The sequence below is a fragment of the Miscanthus floridulus genome, chromosome 16 (assembly GCF_019320115.1).
Source record: "Miscanthus floridulus cultivar M001 chromosome 16, ASM1932011v1, whole genome shotgun sequence".
NCBI lineage: Eukaryota > Viridiplantae > Streptophyta > Magnoliopsida > Poales > Poaceae > Miscanthus > Miscanthus floridulus.
In genome coordinates, this window is record NC_089595.1 from 22,243,132 (window position 1) to 22,259,520 (window position 16,389).

A 16,389-nucleotide genomic window follows, 5' to 3' on the forward strand; every position below is an offset into this window, starting at 1 on the left:
TCAACTGCACCTGCCGCCCTTGCCCCCCCCTCCCCCCCCGGAGACGGAATTCCCTTGGGGGGGAAATTACCGGCCACCGTTTGGGAACCACCGGGATACAAATCCTGGCCAGACAAAAAATATTTAAAAAAAAATCAGAAAAAAATGAAGATTTCAAAAATACAAGAGTCCATAAGTTCATCTCAGAGCTGGTCATCACCATTGGCTTTAGATGAGTGTGTTAAGCAACCCAAGAAAACATACAAGAGTCCACAGGTTTACGACAAAAGTACATATTACATTAATCTTGCTGCATAACCAGGTAGAATTAACAACTATCTCGGCATAACTGCACTACACTCTCTCCCTCACAACCAGCATCAGCAAGCTAGAGCATATAGAATTAGCCCTGCAGTTGGATGAAGAAAAATCACTATTAGTCGATGCAATGTAATATTTATAAAATGATGCAATGTAAACCCAGACTGAAGCTAATTCAGATACTTAAGAAATACAACTCATCTCCAGAAAAAGCTGCACCGTAAATCCTACCAAACAGTGAAATGCATAATATTGGAGCTAATGAACTGTTTTGATATCGAATCACCAACTACCAAATTTAGACCTCTCGTTGGTAAGACATCATCAAATTGTCCAAGCCGCATTATTGAGCAGTTCTAGTACATCTGTTTTCTGTCGCACCAGAAGCTCTGGTCTGACAATAATTGAGTACTAGCGAATTTGGTAATGGAGAGATTTGCCTGAGATCAGGCTTATGTGCCTAGCTAGCTTAACTGTCTCCTAGTTTAGAGTGGGCTTCTATGATAAATGAGTTACAGATACTAGGGACCAATTGTTAAGACATAAAGTGCTGAAAATAAATCTAGATAAACGCTAATAATAAGAACCTTTGCCAATTACTACTAGATCACTAGAAAGATTTCTAAGGAAAAAAGGTAAGTCTGAAGATTGTGCCTCCAGCATATCCAGCGCACCCTAGAAAGAAGAGAATAATAGATGAAAGAAATGTGGGTGTGGGGGTTGAAACCACCGCACCTTGTCTCGTGGATTCTTCTCCATTTATTCCATACAGAGGATTAAGACATTGATATTTGTCTATTAGGTGGGTGTTGTAGCATATAGTTGTATACCCATGCAATGCAAACCATCTACTGATAATTTAGTAGAGTTTATAATTTAAAATGAGTTCCTTCTGTAATCTTGCTTCACATATTTTCCTTATCCAAAAATAGTGGCTTTGGAGTCTCAGTCCTCAAAAGTCAATAGGCACTCCAAAGTAGGTAGTCACAAGAACAGTAAACTTACCTTTGGAGCAATCTCACCCTTGATCCACAATAGGCGAACTCTTGGGTTTGTGAAGTTGATAAAAATTTATCTATTCACCTCACACTTCATGACGCTTGTTGCTTGTGCCTTCTCTTCATCTGAGAGCTCTTCCATGGATTCCAGAAGATCCATACACTTCTTGATAGAATAGTCACATTTACTTGTTTCATCTAGTGATTCCACAAAAGTTTTGCTTTGCTTTATCTTGTGGTCCAAATAGCCTTGTAGAACTCTAGCAATGCTTCTCTTTTTCCCACTTCCTGGTCCTTTTTGTCCCAAACAAGCAGAGGAAGCCGGTTCTGCTCCAGTGAGGTCTATAGGTTCACTTGATGCCCTATGATCATCCATACTTGCAGAGAAAGGGTTCATGCTGCTATCTGGAGCATCTATGTCACTGGCGTTGACATGTTGAGTGGAAGACGGTGGGTGCAACTCAAGTGGCTCTGTTGATGTGAAATTTAATTCACCTGTTGCAATGCTTCCTGTTTCATGTGGATAAATAAACTCAAGTCACATGAATGTCCCAAAAATATTAGCAGAAAAGGATAGTAGTAGCAGGAAAGCTACTATTGTACAGAAGACACATTGAAATAAAAAGTTATGATCTTCTAGGTGAAGCAGGGTGCTATCTAGCCTCTGACCCCTCACTTGAATGATTTCAGAACTCAAGTCTAGATAGGGTAAAACCAGTGGCTTCTGATTGCTGCATAGAAAGTCTAAGCAACTCAAAAAAATTGACATATTGTTAGATACAAGTCTAAGCATAATGTCTAGCACCTTATCATTATAACATAAACTCCTAGCCTATGGAAGAATAAATCAAGCAATCTAGAGGAACTAGAGATGAAGAACAAATCAAGCAATTTAGAGGAACTAGAGATCAAACAAAGCAAGTGAATATATGTATTTTTCATCTGCCCATTTGGACAATTACCTTTTCCAATTTGTTCAACACATAGTTCACAGAATATATGTGTGTTTCCTTCACTTGTCTAATTTTCCTTGTCAAAACGGTTCTATTACAGAAAACAGTTCTATCATCAAGAAAAGATCATCTATTACATGAAACAATTTATACATAAAGATCTGATAAATTAAATAGTTACTATTGCAAGCACACATGCTGGATGGTTATTTTTGTAGCAGCATATATAACAATTGGAGCTCTGGGCCTCAACTTTGGATTTTTCAAAAAAAATAGCATGCTGGATGGTTACTATTGCAAGCACACATGCTCGGGAATGCACTATGCAATTTGATTATTGAAGCTCGGGAAGTAGTAGCTAGTTTTGTTTAGCATATACATACATAAACTAATAAAACACACATGCTTGGATTATTGCAGAACTACCAGCAGCAGGTAGATATAGCTAGGCATCAGAAGATGGCAACCAAACCACGCATTATCCGATATATCCGATATACATACGCCTAACCAAAGAAAAGATAGCAGACTCATATGTACCGCTCCAGCATTGACAAACAAACACATATCAAGATTCCAAATCTTCAGTAAAGAAAACATACTGAACAATTGCACAGCTGCAGTAGTCTAACAAAAAGCTATCTCAAAACAAATGCTAGTAGCTCAAAAAATCTAAATACTAAACACTACTGTAGGACAGGTAAAAAAGCTATCTGCACTAGTAGCTGAATAAAAAGTTTACCTTCATACACTTTCTCACACTCATGATACAAAGAAAATGCTTTTGCTTGGAACTTCTTAAGCCTTGGATGATCCTGGCAAATGCAAACTAAAGTTAGCAGCATAGTAACAAGCTAAATTATCTAGCAAGTGAAATGATCTTACAACATACATCAATAAGTTTCTTCCATTTATCTGGTAAAGCATTGATCATGCACAAAGAATCATTCCAGCCAACCCCACTTTCCTTAATCCCTGCCCGAATGGCCTTGTAGTTTCCTTTAATGTCCTTCTCCTTGTCTTGAATCTGTGCCTTCGAAAATCCAGCGGATGGAAACTTCTCATTGAAATGCTTTATGATACTTCTCCATCCTTCAGGTGACCAACCATTTTGGCCCTTAAACCTTTCATGATTGTGTTCTTGAAGTACATCAAGAAGTCCTTTCTCATAATTAAAGCTCCATGATGCTCTTGAGCTTTGTCCTTTCGTCATAGCTAGAGTTTACAAAAATAACATTCAAACACAACTGTAATAGTTTGACGACATATAACAAAACTCACATAGATAGGAAGTCATAAACATAGATGTCTTATACAATAGCACATTGGCATGTTCAACATTTATTACATAACACACTACAAAATAATCTTCATGCTCTACGACTTGACTGCTACTTTCTAAGCACGACTTTGATTGTAGCGTTCCCACATTTGCATGGCAATCTGATCTCTTAGGACGTTTGCAGCATGGTCTTGTAAATTCAGCGACTGCACATCATTTTGATGATTATCATCTCCTTGTGGCAGATCAACATGATCAGATTCTAGTATATAAGTAGGTTGGTGATCTAGCCAATTCTCGTCACCATTTAGACATCTAATTATGTTATGAAATACAGCGGCTGCTGCTGGAATTTTTATTTGAGTTTCTATGGGATGATGTGTTCCCACTTTCAGAATTTGAAACATTTTCTTAAGAATCCCAATAGCCCTCTCAATATGGTTTCTAAGAAGTGCATGACGATGATTGAAAAGCTCTTTGTGATCAGCATATTCTCTTCTTCGAGATGAGCGCCGCCGAAACTCAGCAATGTGATATCTAACTCCTCGATAAGGCGCCAGGAATTGTGGTGCATTTGCATACCCACCATCCACAAGATAAAACTTTCCCTCAGGAACTTGGAAACCCTTGGAAATAGCTGATCGAAGAACTCTAGCATCTGAAACAGACCCTTCCCACCCACAAGAGATAAATGTGAAGTTCAGGTTGAAGTCACATGCTACCATGACATTCTAAGATAGTGTGCATTTCCTATTCCTATATGGGGGGCTTTCTCTTCTGCAATTGTGATAGGCACATGTGTGCCGTCGATAGCACCAATACAATTCTGTAAAAAAATAAAACTTAAAAACAGAGCAAAATGTTGGAGAGACAGTAAGGTCTAGTGTTATGCCTTACCCGAAAAAGGGGCCAAAATCTAGGATCCGTAGCGATCTTGGGGTGAGTTTGGTTGGAAGTAGGAAGCTTCACAAATCTATAGGTGAGAGTGGGAATGATATTGAAAACTGCCCTTATGTGCCTATGGACAGTTTCACCACTATGCTGAAATGCTTTCTTTAGTCTATCATTGCTAGCATTGTGTGAAATCATATACATAAACATCCCTAGCTGCTCCTCAACGGTAACACCTCGTGTGTCACGCAATAGACCCTCACGCCTAAGATAGTTACATGTCTCCTTAAATATTCGTGTCTCCATACGAAACTCAGATTTACACCAATTCTCATGCCCCTCTAGAATTTCCTTCACCTTCTTAACACCAGTATACTCGGAGGTATGCTCTGGCCTCTTCTCTTCATTTAGACATTCAAGTATTGTAGGAACAATGACAAAAAACAATTCATCATCATCTTCTTCTTCCATCTGTATGAATTTCCTAATTTTCTCCTTCCTAGAGCCCATTATCTAAAAGTTGCAAATAGAAACAAGCTAAGATATTATCCTACTTGTGTATTTATAATAAAGTACGTGTTAGTACTTTATTTTTCTCTCTGAACCGAACAAGATCACAGGTAGCAGTACTAATTCTGTAAGCATGGGCGAACTAATAACAGAGGCATGTCCACATATTCATAGTGTGACCCTTATATTTGACATTAGCATCAGCTCTATACCAGCTGAGATATTGGACTACTTATGTATTTATAATTGAAGCCTATGTTCCAAAATTACCCAACGCGTCTCTCTTCTAATTGTAAAAGTCACATATGCCAACTTGTGACATACTGACCTTACGAACAATTAGTACTTGCTTAAAACATCACGGAAGCAGACGAAAGAAATGAGTAAACATAATTAATCTAATAAAAAATGTTACTGCTAACAGGCTACCCAAACAAATCAAAAAGCACTCACTGAACTGAACTGTGAATACTATTCTAAAATGCACATGAAGCACTTAAGAGCTAAGACAGCTAGCAACCGATGGAAAACAAACAGCTACTACAAAGAAATCTCTGAACTAACTGAAAAACGAAGTCTGCAACTGAGTTTTACCTGAACTCTCCACTGGTCAGTTACTACTGACACTCTAAAATGCAGCTGCAGTGCGATATCTGAAAAACAAAAACAGAGAAAACCTTGAGCCAAACAAAGAGCAGCAAGCTAGTTTGACAACCTCAACTGAACTGGAGTCATTAACCTAATGTTCAACTAAAAAAAGAAGCAACCAGTCACTGCAGCTAACAAGTGAAGGAAACAAAGTGACAGGATTGCACCTAAGAAAAAACATAGAACAATAAAAAGAGCACCAGTTGTGGCAAGAACCACCAGATCACCACCAGATTGGGAAAGACAGAGGGGACAGGGACATGGAGACTCACCACGACCACGGGCGGCAGGACAAAATTATTGCATGCACTAGGAAATCATTGAGCTGGGTTAGGCTTTGACAACTTAATTTTTGCAGAAATCTGCAGCCACTGCTAGTAATGAACACAACACATCAATCAGAACTGAACTACACTACTACTAATGAACACAGAGCACTATCTTAGGAAATGTCTCCTGGAAAAAGCTTACTAACACCTGACCAAGGTGTTTTAAAAAAAGAACAGCAGTGTGCTCTCCTGCAATCCCACTTGTATTGGACATATGTTGATACATTTATTCTGTAAAAGTGCACACGAAATTAACACCTGACCACTTGTGGGTTAGCTAAGCTTTATGTATCAAGTGATTATTGGCACTAGACAAAGACATTGATGCTACTGGTGATTGGTGACATTCAGGCTTTGATTACACTATCAGTCCAAAAATACAACTCTGAACATAAGATCCAGAACTCAACCAAATAATATGCACACACTATACTACACTGCATGTAATCCACGATGAAATCAGACATTCCAGAATAGTCTAGAAGAGAATAGCGTGCAATCCAAAGTACTGTAGGAGCAGGCAAGTCCAAGAAGGAAGAACGGGAACAGGAACAGAGCCGGGCACTCACCTCTCCTTTCCCCTTCTCCCTCGTTGCTCCTGCTGTGCCTTGTCGATCGTCCCCAACTGCTCCTCCAATTCTTCGACGGGAGTGCAGAGAAATGAAGACCAACAGATCTAACAAGAAATAATATTTTGCAGTTGCAGATCCACTTCTCCCACGACAGATCTAACAAGAAACAACGGAGCCAAGATTGGGAAAGACAGAGGGGAAAGGGACATGGAGACTCACCACGACGACGGACGACAGGACAATTGGCGAAGACACGACCCTGGAGAGTGACGACATGCTCTAGGACGATGGTACCTGGGCGTTCTTGGCGAGACAGAACGGGGGCGGCCGCTGCAGATCCACTTCTCCCTGTAGATCTCCCGCTTCTTGGAGGGCTCGTGCTTCTTCGAACGTATCTAAAGCGGCCTGGTGACGCAGGGAGCAGCAAAGGATAGATCAAACCCTAGCCGCCATGGATTCCTTCTACCGAAGGAGTGAACGCCTGACGGGCGAGAAGAAAGCAAGCGAGACGGGGAAATAAATCGACGAGTGCCTCAACGAGGAAGGACCTACAAGGCGCGAAGACGAGTAGGATATGGGAGCAGCGGCGGCGGCGCCTTGACGGGCTGGGACGACAACGGCTAGCGCAAGCGATGGAGGTGGCGGCGCTCAAACCCTAGCCGCCATGCTTTCCTGGGCGAGGAGACACGGGAGTGCGAGGAGGACCGAGCGAGTGCCGAGGAGATGGGGAAAGAAATAAACGGTTGCGGAGGAGTTTTTTCTATTCCCCGTCGATTGACGCGGATAGAGTCCAGAAGGCACGCGCTTTTTCTGGCTCGCGACGATTCCAAATGGGCACCGGGGATCGACGGGGAAGCAAACGCACGGGCGCTTCTCCACCCGCGGATTGGGCGGGGATCCCTGCGGGTATTGGGGTACCCAAACGAGCCCCAAATGATGGATCACGCGGCGAGACACAAAAAATAATTGGGGCTGTTCGCTGCAGCCGTTTATCTTGCTAAGGTACACCCTTTACCTATTACTTCCTCAATTCCAAATTATAAATTACTTTAATTTTTTTGGTACATCCATTTTGTTATGAATCTAAATATAACATATGTCCAGATATATAGCAAACTATATGTACAAAAAAGACAAAACGATTTATAATTTAGAACAGAGGTAGTAAAAGGTAATATCTCAAATAAATCTAAGCTGTTAATTTTTTAATTTTGTTTATTACTTACTTAATAAATTAAAAAATCTAGAAAACAAAAATACTTCTTCCGCATCCCCTAATGACTGGAGGGGAAATTCCTTTCAAAACATGCATGCGGATTTCCCTAATCACGGGAGATATTAAAAACATGCATGCCGATTCCCCTAATCACGGGAGATACAGAAGCGATTCCTTTCGATTTTTTAATTACTTAATAAATTAAAGAATCTAGAGAAACAAAATACTTCTTCCGCATCCCCAAATGACGGGAGGGGAATTCCTTTAAAAACATGCATGCCGATTCCCCTAATAGTGGGAGATACAAAATCATTTGATATATTTTGCTTTCTAGAAATATTATCTCCAGTCACAAACTATAGTGTATTTTCATATATATCCTAAGTCAACTAACCTCATGTTTGACAAACATTATAGGAAAACATATTAACTTCTACCGCACCGAAAAGGTAAGTTGTAAAAATACATTCCATAATGTTTCTAATGGAGCTTATGTGATGTAAAAAATATTATTGTTCTTTTCTATAAATTTGATCAAACTTAAGATAGATTGATTTAGGACAAATGAAAGAGACAATTATTTCCTTGCTTCGTGTGCGTTGTCTTGGTGAACTATTATATACTCCCTCCGTTCCTAAATAAATCAATTCCTGAAATCCGTACAGGTCAAATTATCTTAAGTTTGACTAACTTTATAGCAAAGGGTAATAACACCTATGACATAATATGTTCTATGGTATATCTAATGATACTAATTTGATGTCATAAGTCTTAACGGGTTTTTTCTGAAAATTTGGTTAAAATTTAAAAAATTTGACTTGAGACAAATCTAGAAATCTATTTTCAGGGACAGAGTGAAGACCGAGTACTAGGCTAGAAAATCAAGAGGATAGATAATATGGATACGGCCGTGCATGGAAATGGATTTGACGTCTGTCTGTGCCGTCGTCGTCCTCGTCCTCGGCTCCTCCGTGCATGGTCGCACTGATCAAGTGTATGGGCCTATAGAGTGTCCATATAGATGACGATGAGACAGGGGACCTAGCTAGCTGATATAGAGTGAGATGAGGAGTCCAACAATACGGCCAGCCGTGCGACATGGATAGGACTATGGTTTCTCGATGGCGTGCCTAATCGTTTCCTGCCCTATCTTTTGCAGATCAAACGGGGACGATCAGTCGATGTGATTGTTATTGGTATTGTTATTGTTGTTATCGTCATTACCATATTAGAATGTTTGGCAAAAAAAAACAAGAATATATGTTATATGACTCTTAACATTTAGAAGAATTTAGCATATCTCGGTCAGATTCTTTGTGGTTGAAGATGTTTTAACTACCTAGGTCAATTTCTCGACTTAACACATGCATTCTCATTTATCTGAATTTATTCTAGAATTTAATGATATTGGTCGATTAGCAGCGAAGACTTAATGAATTTTGGTGTTTTTGGAGGTGAGCGAAAAAAAATTGTTTAGAAATACTAGTATTTAGAGGTTGGATAGAATCTGTGTCAACTAAAAGACATAAATTAGCATATATCATAGTAGAAAGCTTCTCCTTCCACCTTCTTAAGGTGGAAGGATCAATCATAAGACCTTTTTTCGAAATTTGAGAACCATAAAATCAATTTATTTAATTTCCTCTAACCAAAATTTGGGGCTAAAAATCCTGAAATTTGGAACCCTGAATGAAACCATTGATTTGATAGAGGAGCATACAAAACAAGCCAAGATAGTATAGACTAAGGTCATGTCTGGATATCCAAGTAAATAGTTTGGTGGGTAATAGTTAATAACTAATACTAGTCGTATTGTTTGAATCCAGCAGCTAAATGCATTTGAATGCATTGTGATTTTGTCTATATAACTCCTTTCATCTTTAACTCTTATGCATGTAGAAGAAAAAATGATTTTGGCAAATTATTAGCTAGGTTGGTGTAGCTAGTGATATAATCCATCAATTTGAAATTATAAGATGTTTTGGTTTTTCTAGATTCATATCTTTTGTTATGCACTTAGACATAGTGTATGTCTAAATACATGGTAAAAACAATGTATCTAGAAAAGTAAGAACGTCTCGTAATTTGAAATGGAGGGAGTAGTTATTAGCTAATAAGAGTCCAGCTAACAGTTAACTCATCTATTAATTAGTTGATCCTGTTTTAATTTAGTATAATCTTTTTAGCTGGGTGGGTCCAAACATCAATTTCCTGATAGTGATTGCATATGGGCTGAGCTGCTCTTGCCATATGCCATTCTGCGGGCCACCCTGGATGATTATGTGAGATTGACCGAACTTAATTCGGTCAAGCGTCATTAACCTATAGTGCTGCCTTGCTGGTGCCTGGTGTGGTGCGGCCATGCCAACTGGCGTGCGTGCGTGCGTGCGTGAAGCGCACCGCACCACCCGTCACAGCGAGCGGGGGTGGGGCCCACGGCGGTTGGTGAGCGGGGCGGGCCGAACCACGCGGCCTCCCCCGGACTCGGGGTCCACGAGTCAGCGGCAGTCTCAGCAGGAAGGCCCGCGGTGTTTGGTGGGTACGGGTCGCTGTCCCCCACCCAACCCAACCCACCCGTTATACAGCGGCGTCACTCCCCTCGGCCGCCGGATCCGACCAAATCCGATCCGACGGCGGCGGGCCTCCGCTGCGGCCGTGCCCGGTGCCGACGGGGGCTATAAATGGGCCGGCGCGCGGCCCGGCACGGCGTGCGCTGCGGCCGGGTCGGATCTGAGACGAGACGAGACGAGACGAGACGAGACGAGACCCCCTCCCCTCAACCGGAACTTGCTACCATCCCATCCCACTCCACCCGCCCCGCCGCCTCCACCGGATCTCGTCGGACTCGGATCCGCCCGACCACCCCGCGCCGCCGCCGCAGCAGGTGAGCATCCATCTCCTCGTCCCTTCTCCTCTCCTTCGGTCCTCGAGGCGCCTGTCCCCTCGCCGCCGCCGGCGCTCTGCGTTCCGGTGCCTGCTTCGCCGTAGGGTTTTGTTTGTTTTGTTGTCTGTAGCAAGACGCGTTTCTAGTTGCAGCGGGCTCTTGATTCGCTGCCCGCAATGGTTGGTCTCGCGGGCAGCTGCTCCTCCCTCGGTCAGACGGTGGTAGGCTCCGGCACGCGTCTCGCGCATTCCTTGCCGCCGTCGAAGAAGGCCAAAGCCCAGGTTGGGGCTTGCCATGATAGGTTTCCTGGTTGCGTTCGTTCGTGCCGCGAAATGTTTTGTTTTGCTCTTAAATTGATTATAATCCGATAGTCAAGGAGGGATTTTTTTTTCTCCCTTCTTTCACACGCACCTGTTCGGAGTGGTAGTGATGGTTCTCGTCTTGTCGCGTTCCACGAGGCGGGAAATGAAAGAAGGGCAAGGCTCCGCACGTGGTTGGACGAGACGATCTCGTTGGAAAACCGTCCGTGTTGTTAGGAAAAATCTGAGCTTTCGGGTCAACATGTACATACGTGTGCTAATCCGAATTTTCTGCCGGCGAAACATGTGTGCAGGAACTGCATAGGGCGGCTATGTTTACCGTAGATTGTAAAGGAGGTTGCTACTGAAATGATACGGATGCTGATTGCATCTGTATTCTTATAAAATAGTTGGGGAGAAGAATCGTGGATTACTTTTGTCTTATTAGTCTATAAAGAAACCACATGCTATGCTTCACACTTTTTGCTAGGCAAGCTGCACGGGGTTCAGGGGATTTCAAAAAAATTATTATTTCTGCAAGCTGTCTAGAAACTTACAGCTACTGGTTCTTGCTTTTACCATGTTCTGTAGTGTTTTTTCGAGTGCTTTGTTGTACCTGTGTGAAGGTTGCTGCTAAAATTGTAGGGGTCCTCAGTATCTTTTGCCAGCAATTGTTAGCGAAAAATGATCCTCTTCCAATAAACCACATGTTCTAAAAACTTATTAATAGGCCAGCTGTGTGTAGGATTTGTCAAAAAAAAATTGCTACCTGAACAGAGGATTTGTGGGAGTTTCTTTTTACAAGCTAGCTGCCAGCTTATGCTTTTACTATGCTCATGGTGTTGCTTTATACTCTGTTCCAATTTATAAGTTGTTTTGGCTTTTCTAATACATTGCTTTTGCTATGAACCTAGATATTTGCTATGTCTAGATTCATAGCAAAAGCTATGTACCTAGATAAGCCAAAACGACTTGTAATTTAGAACACAGGGAGTAGAAACTACTTTTCCATCCTGCAACATGTATTGGAAGAATATAATTTGGGTGGTTGTTTTCTTCCTAGAATCTTGTTACACAACTTGTTATTCTTGTGCTGATTCGGGACGAGGCTTGGTAGATTCCTCTTGCCTTATCCACTAAAGCACAAATGCGGAGCATATTCTCGTACGAGTGGATCAGAAACGCCAAACTTTTGTCAGTGGGACTTAGTTGACTCTGCGTGAAGAATCTCTCAACCTGAAATTGTGGTCTTATGTGCCAACAAATATGCCCTTTTTGTGCTTGATTAGTAGCCTAGCACTTTTTATTGCTGTCTTTTGTTGCATGAGGCAAAAGAAAAAATTTCTGACAAAGCATTTTTGCCAAAAGGAGTACAGTGTTTGCTTGTGCCCTGCGAATCCAGATTGGTGAACAATAAATCGCTTAATTGTTGCTATCTAAACATTTCCATAAATCGCTTAGTTATTGCCCTTATATAGGAGTACATCAACCTTGTTGGTCATGCAATTTGTTTGGTTATGAGAATTCTCACTTTGCCTTAGCCATTTTTTTTACATATTTTCTGTAACTAATCATTTGTATTGTCTGCTGCAGATCAGAGAAGATGGCCGCAGTTGACACCTTCCTCTTCACCTCGGAGTCTGTGAACGAGGGACACCCTGACAAGCTCTGCGACCAGGTCTCAGATGCCGTTCTTGACGCTTGCCTTGCTGAGGACCCTGACAGCAAGGTTGCTTGCGAGACCTGCACCAAGACCAACATGGTCATGGTCTTTGGTGAGATCACCACCAAGGCCAATGTCGACTACGAGAAGATTGTCAGGGAGACCTGCCGCAACATTGGTTTCGTGTCAGCCGATGTCGGGCTTGACGCTGACCACTGCAAGGTGCTCGTGAACATTGAGCAGCAGTCTCCTGATATTGCTCAGGGTGTGCATGGCCACTTCACCAAGCGCCCCGAGGAGATTGGAGCTGGTGACCAGGGACACATGTTTGGGTATGCAACTGATGAGACCCCTGAGCTGATGCCCCTCAGCCATGTCCTTGCCACCAAGCTTGGTGCTCGCCTCACCGAGGTCCGCAAGAATGGAACCTGCCCCTGGCTCAGGCCCGATGGGAAGACCCAGGTGACAGTTGAGTACCGCAATGAGGGTGGCGCCATGGTCCCCATTCGCGTCCACACTGTCCTCATCTCTACCCAGCACGACGAGACAGTCACCAATGATGAGATTGCTGCTGACCTGAAGGAGCATGTCATCAAGCCTGTCATCCCTGAGCAGTACCTTGACGAGAAGACCATCTTCCACCTTAACCCATCTGGTCGCTTTGTCATTGGTGGACCTCACGGTGATGCTGGTCTCACTGGCCGGAAGATCATCATTGACACCTATGGTGGCTGGGGAGCCCATGGTGGTGGCGCTTTCTCCGGCAAGGACCCAACCAAGGTCGACCGCAGTGGAGCCTACATCGCAAGGCAGGCTGCCAAGAGCATTGTCGCCGACGGCCTTGCTCGCCGTGCCATCGTCCAGGTCTCCTACGCCATCGGTGTGCCTGAGCCTCTCTCCGTGTTTGTTGACACGTACGGCACCGGCACGATTCCCGACAAGGAGATCCTCAAGATTGTGAAGGAGAACTTTGACTTCAGGCCTGGCATGATCATCATCAACCTTGACCTCAAGAAAGGCGGCAACGGGCGCTACCTCAAGACAGCGGCCTACGGACACTTTGGAAGGGACGACCCTGACTTCACCTGGGAGGTGGTGAAGCCCCTCAAGGCGGAGAAGCCTTCTGCCTAAGGCGCCCTTTTTCAGAAGAAGCTTTTGGTCTGCTGCGCTTATCATGTTTTATTATGGCTTCTATATGTTGTGATTCTTGATCTGCCCCTTGCTTATCATTTGTATTTGTACTGTCCTAATAAGTGGTACTTGTGAGGGTCTTACTGTGTCTGCTTAATTACCTAGAGGATTATTTCTGGTTTCGCTGCTTATGTAATGCTTAAAACAATGAAAGAAGCTACAGGCTACAGCTACTTTGAGAAGTAATGGGACCTCGTGCATTTTGGTTATATATTGCAATGCTGTGAGGTGTGATTATATTGCCTTGGGCATTGGTCTGTAATGGGACCTCGTGTATGTGACTGGTGAAGCTGCAATGGCTAATGTTTGGTGAAGCTGCAGTGGCCGAGTGTATATGTGTTTGTGGAAGCGGCAACCTACCTGGTAACTGAACATCGCTTTCTTGTGTCTGGTGACCTGTAGAGTGATGCTGCCCACCTGTTGTTGACATTAGGTGGTAGTTGGTGAGCAACCAGAACCAGAAGGGGTTTAGTTCTATTAATCGATCAGAATATACATCTCCTAGGTCTGATGAGGTGAGCTGTCAATTTTCCCAGCAACCCGGAGTGCATCCCATTCGCAGGTCAGCTGTACATGTCAGTGACAACTGAACTGAAACTCTGAATCTTCTCTTCTGGTAGACCATCGCCCATCAGCAAAGTGATGTTTGGTCTGTCACCCTCTCAACCTCTGCTGATGTACTGTATCTGAATTCTGACGATCATGTCGAGTCAGCTTTTGGGGTGTGTTTTTGGCCTAAATCTGTGCGGCTGAAATCTCTAGGAATCTGCGATGATTGGGATCACACAGCTTGGAGATGAGAGGGCAAGAGGATTTCCGTTCCATCATGTTGGAGATGAGATGACCCAAACCAAATTGCCGAAGATGCAATGCAATGCAGTGCAACCACTACCGGAGACGGCTTCTTCGTTGAGTGTTTTTTATCGGACGCTCAACAAAGAGGCTATTTGTCAAGTGCCAGAGAAAAAGCACTCGGCAAACAACTGGCACTCGGTGAAGAGGTGGTTTGCCGAGTGCTTGGCACTCGGCAAACAATAACACTCGACAAAGACCAGGTTTGCCGAGTGTCGGGCACTCCGCAAACCAGAACACTCGATAAAGGGCCGCCGCCGTTAACCCTTTGCCGAGTGTCTTCTCCTAACACTCGGCAAAGCCGGCAAAGCGGTGATTTGCCGAGTGTCATTTTTTTACACTCGGCAAACCATTTTTTTCACTTTTGACCTCCAAACTTTTTCTGCAGTCCTCATACAATACCTGGTATTCCATGTTCCAATGTGGCACATTTCTCGGACTTTTTCTATATTTCTTTAATTTATTTCATTTAATTGAATTTTCTTGGATAATTCAAATTATAACTGCTAGTCATTCGAATAATGAAAAAATAAATGAAAATGATATTCATGTTATTTAGTATAATGTGAGGCCGTATCCAGGAAGAGACCACCAATTTCGAACATCTTGTTCACGAAACATGACCACGAACTTATGGTCGAGTTGTTTTTAAATTCTATAAAAAGCAAACGAAGTCCGAAAATCATAAAACTTGTTAAGATGTCATGATATCATATGTGGAGGTTGTGATAAAAAATTGAGAAGGTTTCGCGTAAGTTGTCACGTACGATGCTTGCAAACCGAAGAATCTCCGAAGTTTCATGATTTCGTGAAGAGGCTGACGAGGTGATAAGCATCGTACGTGACAAACTTGTACGAAACCTCCTCAATTTTTATCACAACCTCCACATATGATATCATGACATCTCGACAAGTTTCAAGATTTTCGGTCTTCGTTTGCTTTTTATAGAATTTAAAAACAACTCGACTGCAAGTTCATGGTCATGTTTCATGAAAAAGATATTCGAAATTATTATCTATTTCTAGATACGGCCTCACATTATACTAAATAACATGAATATCATTTTTCCATTCATTTTTTTCATTATTCGAATGACTAGCAACTATAATTTGAATTATCCAAGAAAATTCAATTAAATGAAATAAATTAAAGAAATATAGAAAAAGTCCGAGAAATGTGCCACATTGGAACATGGAGTACCAGGTATTGTATGAGGACTACAGAAAAAGTTTGGGGACAGGAAGAAAAAAATGATTTGCCGAGTGTCTGCGTTTGGCGCTCGGCAAATGAGCCTCTTTGCCGAGTGCCAGGACGGCTAGCACTCGGCAAAGAATTAAAAAATAATAAAAATACCCCTCTTTGCCGAGTGCCAGGCCGGATGGCACTCGACAAAGAATTTAAAAAATTAAAAAATACTTTGCCGAGTGCCAGATCGTGGGCACTCGGCATAGATTTTTTTAAAAAAAACTCTTTGCCGAGTGCCAGGCCAGGTGCACTCGACAGAGAATTAAAAAAAATTTAAAAATAAAGGGGGGATTTAACCCCGGCGGCCTAGCTGGCCCACACACGCACGCTGACCGCGCCAGCGCCGCCGCCGCCGCCCGCGCCGCGCCGCCGGAGGAGGAGGAGAAAGAGAGGAGGAGGAGGAGAGAAGGAGAGGAGGAAGGAGGAAGAGAAGGAGGAGGAGGAAGGAGGAAGGAGGAAGGAGGAGGAGGTGCCCCGGCCGCTGTTGCCATGTCCCCAGCGCTTCCCCAGCCGTCGCCTTGTCCACCGGCGCCCTAGCCCCTTCACCACCACTGC

The 16,389-nt window shown here is 42.9% G+C and overlaps 2 protein-coding genes and 1 pseudogene across 2 annotated transcripts; 1 reads left to right on the forward strand and 2 right to left on the reverse strand.

Moving 5' to 3' along the window:
• Nucleotides 1–1,371: 1,371 nt before the first annotated feature.
• LOC136510409 (uncharacterized) lies at nucleotides 1,372–3,464 on the reverse strand. Its single transcript, XM_066504865.1, has 3 exons — nucleotides 3,144–3,464; nucleotides 2,994–3,066; nucleotides 1,372–1,808 (listed from the first exon to the last, which is right to left on the reverse strand). Exons 1-3 carry the CDS (start codon nucleotides 3,462–3,464, stop codon nucleotides 1,372–1,374), a joined length of 831 nt encoding a protein of 276 aa, XP_066360962.1.
• A 185-nt stretch (nucleotides 3,465–3,649) lies between these two features.
• On the reverse strand, nucleotides 3,650–4,934 carry LOC136510410 (uncharacterized; annotated as a pseudogene).
• A 5,431-nt stretch (nucleotides 4,935–10,365) lies between these two features.
• Nucleotides 10,366–13,922, forward strand: LOC136514413 (S-adenosylmethionine synthase 1-like). Its single transcript, XM_066508378.1, has 2 exons — nucleotides 10,366–10,583; nucleotides 12,476–13,922. The coding sequence occupies exons 1-2, from the start codon at nucleotides 10,381–10,383 to the stop codon at nucleotides 13,674–13,676; spliced, it is 1,404 nt and encodes a 467-aa protein (XP_066364475.1). The 5' UTR covers nucleotides 10,366–10,380; the 3' UTR covers nucleotides 13,677–13,922.
• Nucleotides 13,923–16,389: the final 2,467 nt, after the last annotated feature.

Coding starts and splice junctions, on each gene's coding strand:
- LOC136514413 (XM_066508378.1), top strand. CDS start 10,381: ATGGGCCGGCGCGCGGCCCGGCACGGCGTGCGCTGCGGCCGGGTCGGA. Junction 10,584..12,475: donor CCGCGCCGCCGCCGCAGCAG/GTGAGCATCCAT, acceptor TGTCTGCTGCAG/ATCAGAGAAGATGGCCGCAG.
- LOC136510409 (XM_066504865.1), bottom strand. CDS start 3,464: ATGACGAAAGGACAAAGCTCAAGAGCATCATGGAGCTTTAATTATGAG. Junction 3,067..3,143: donor AATGGAAGAAACTTATTGAT/GTATGTTGTAAG, acceptor TGCATTTGCCAG/GATCATCCAAGGCTTAAGAA. Junction 1,809..2,993: donor GTGTGAGAAAGTGTATGAAG/GTAAACTTTTTA, acceptor CACATGAAACAG/GAAGCATTGCAACAGGTGAA.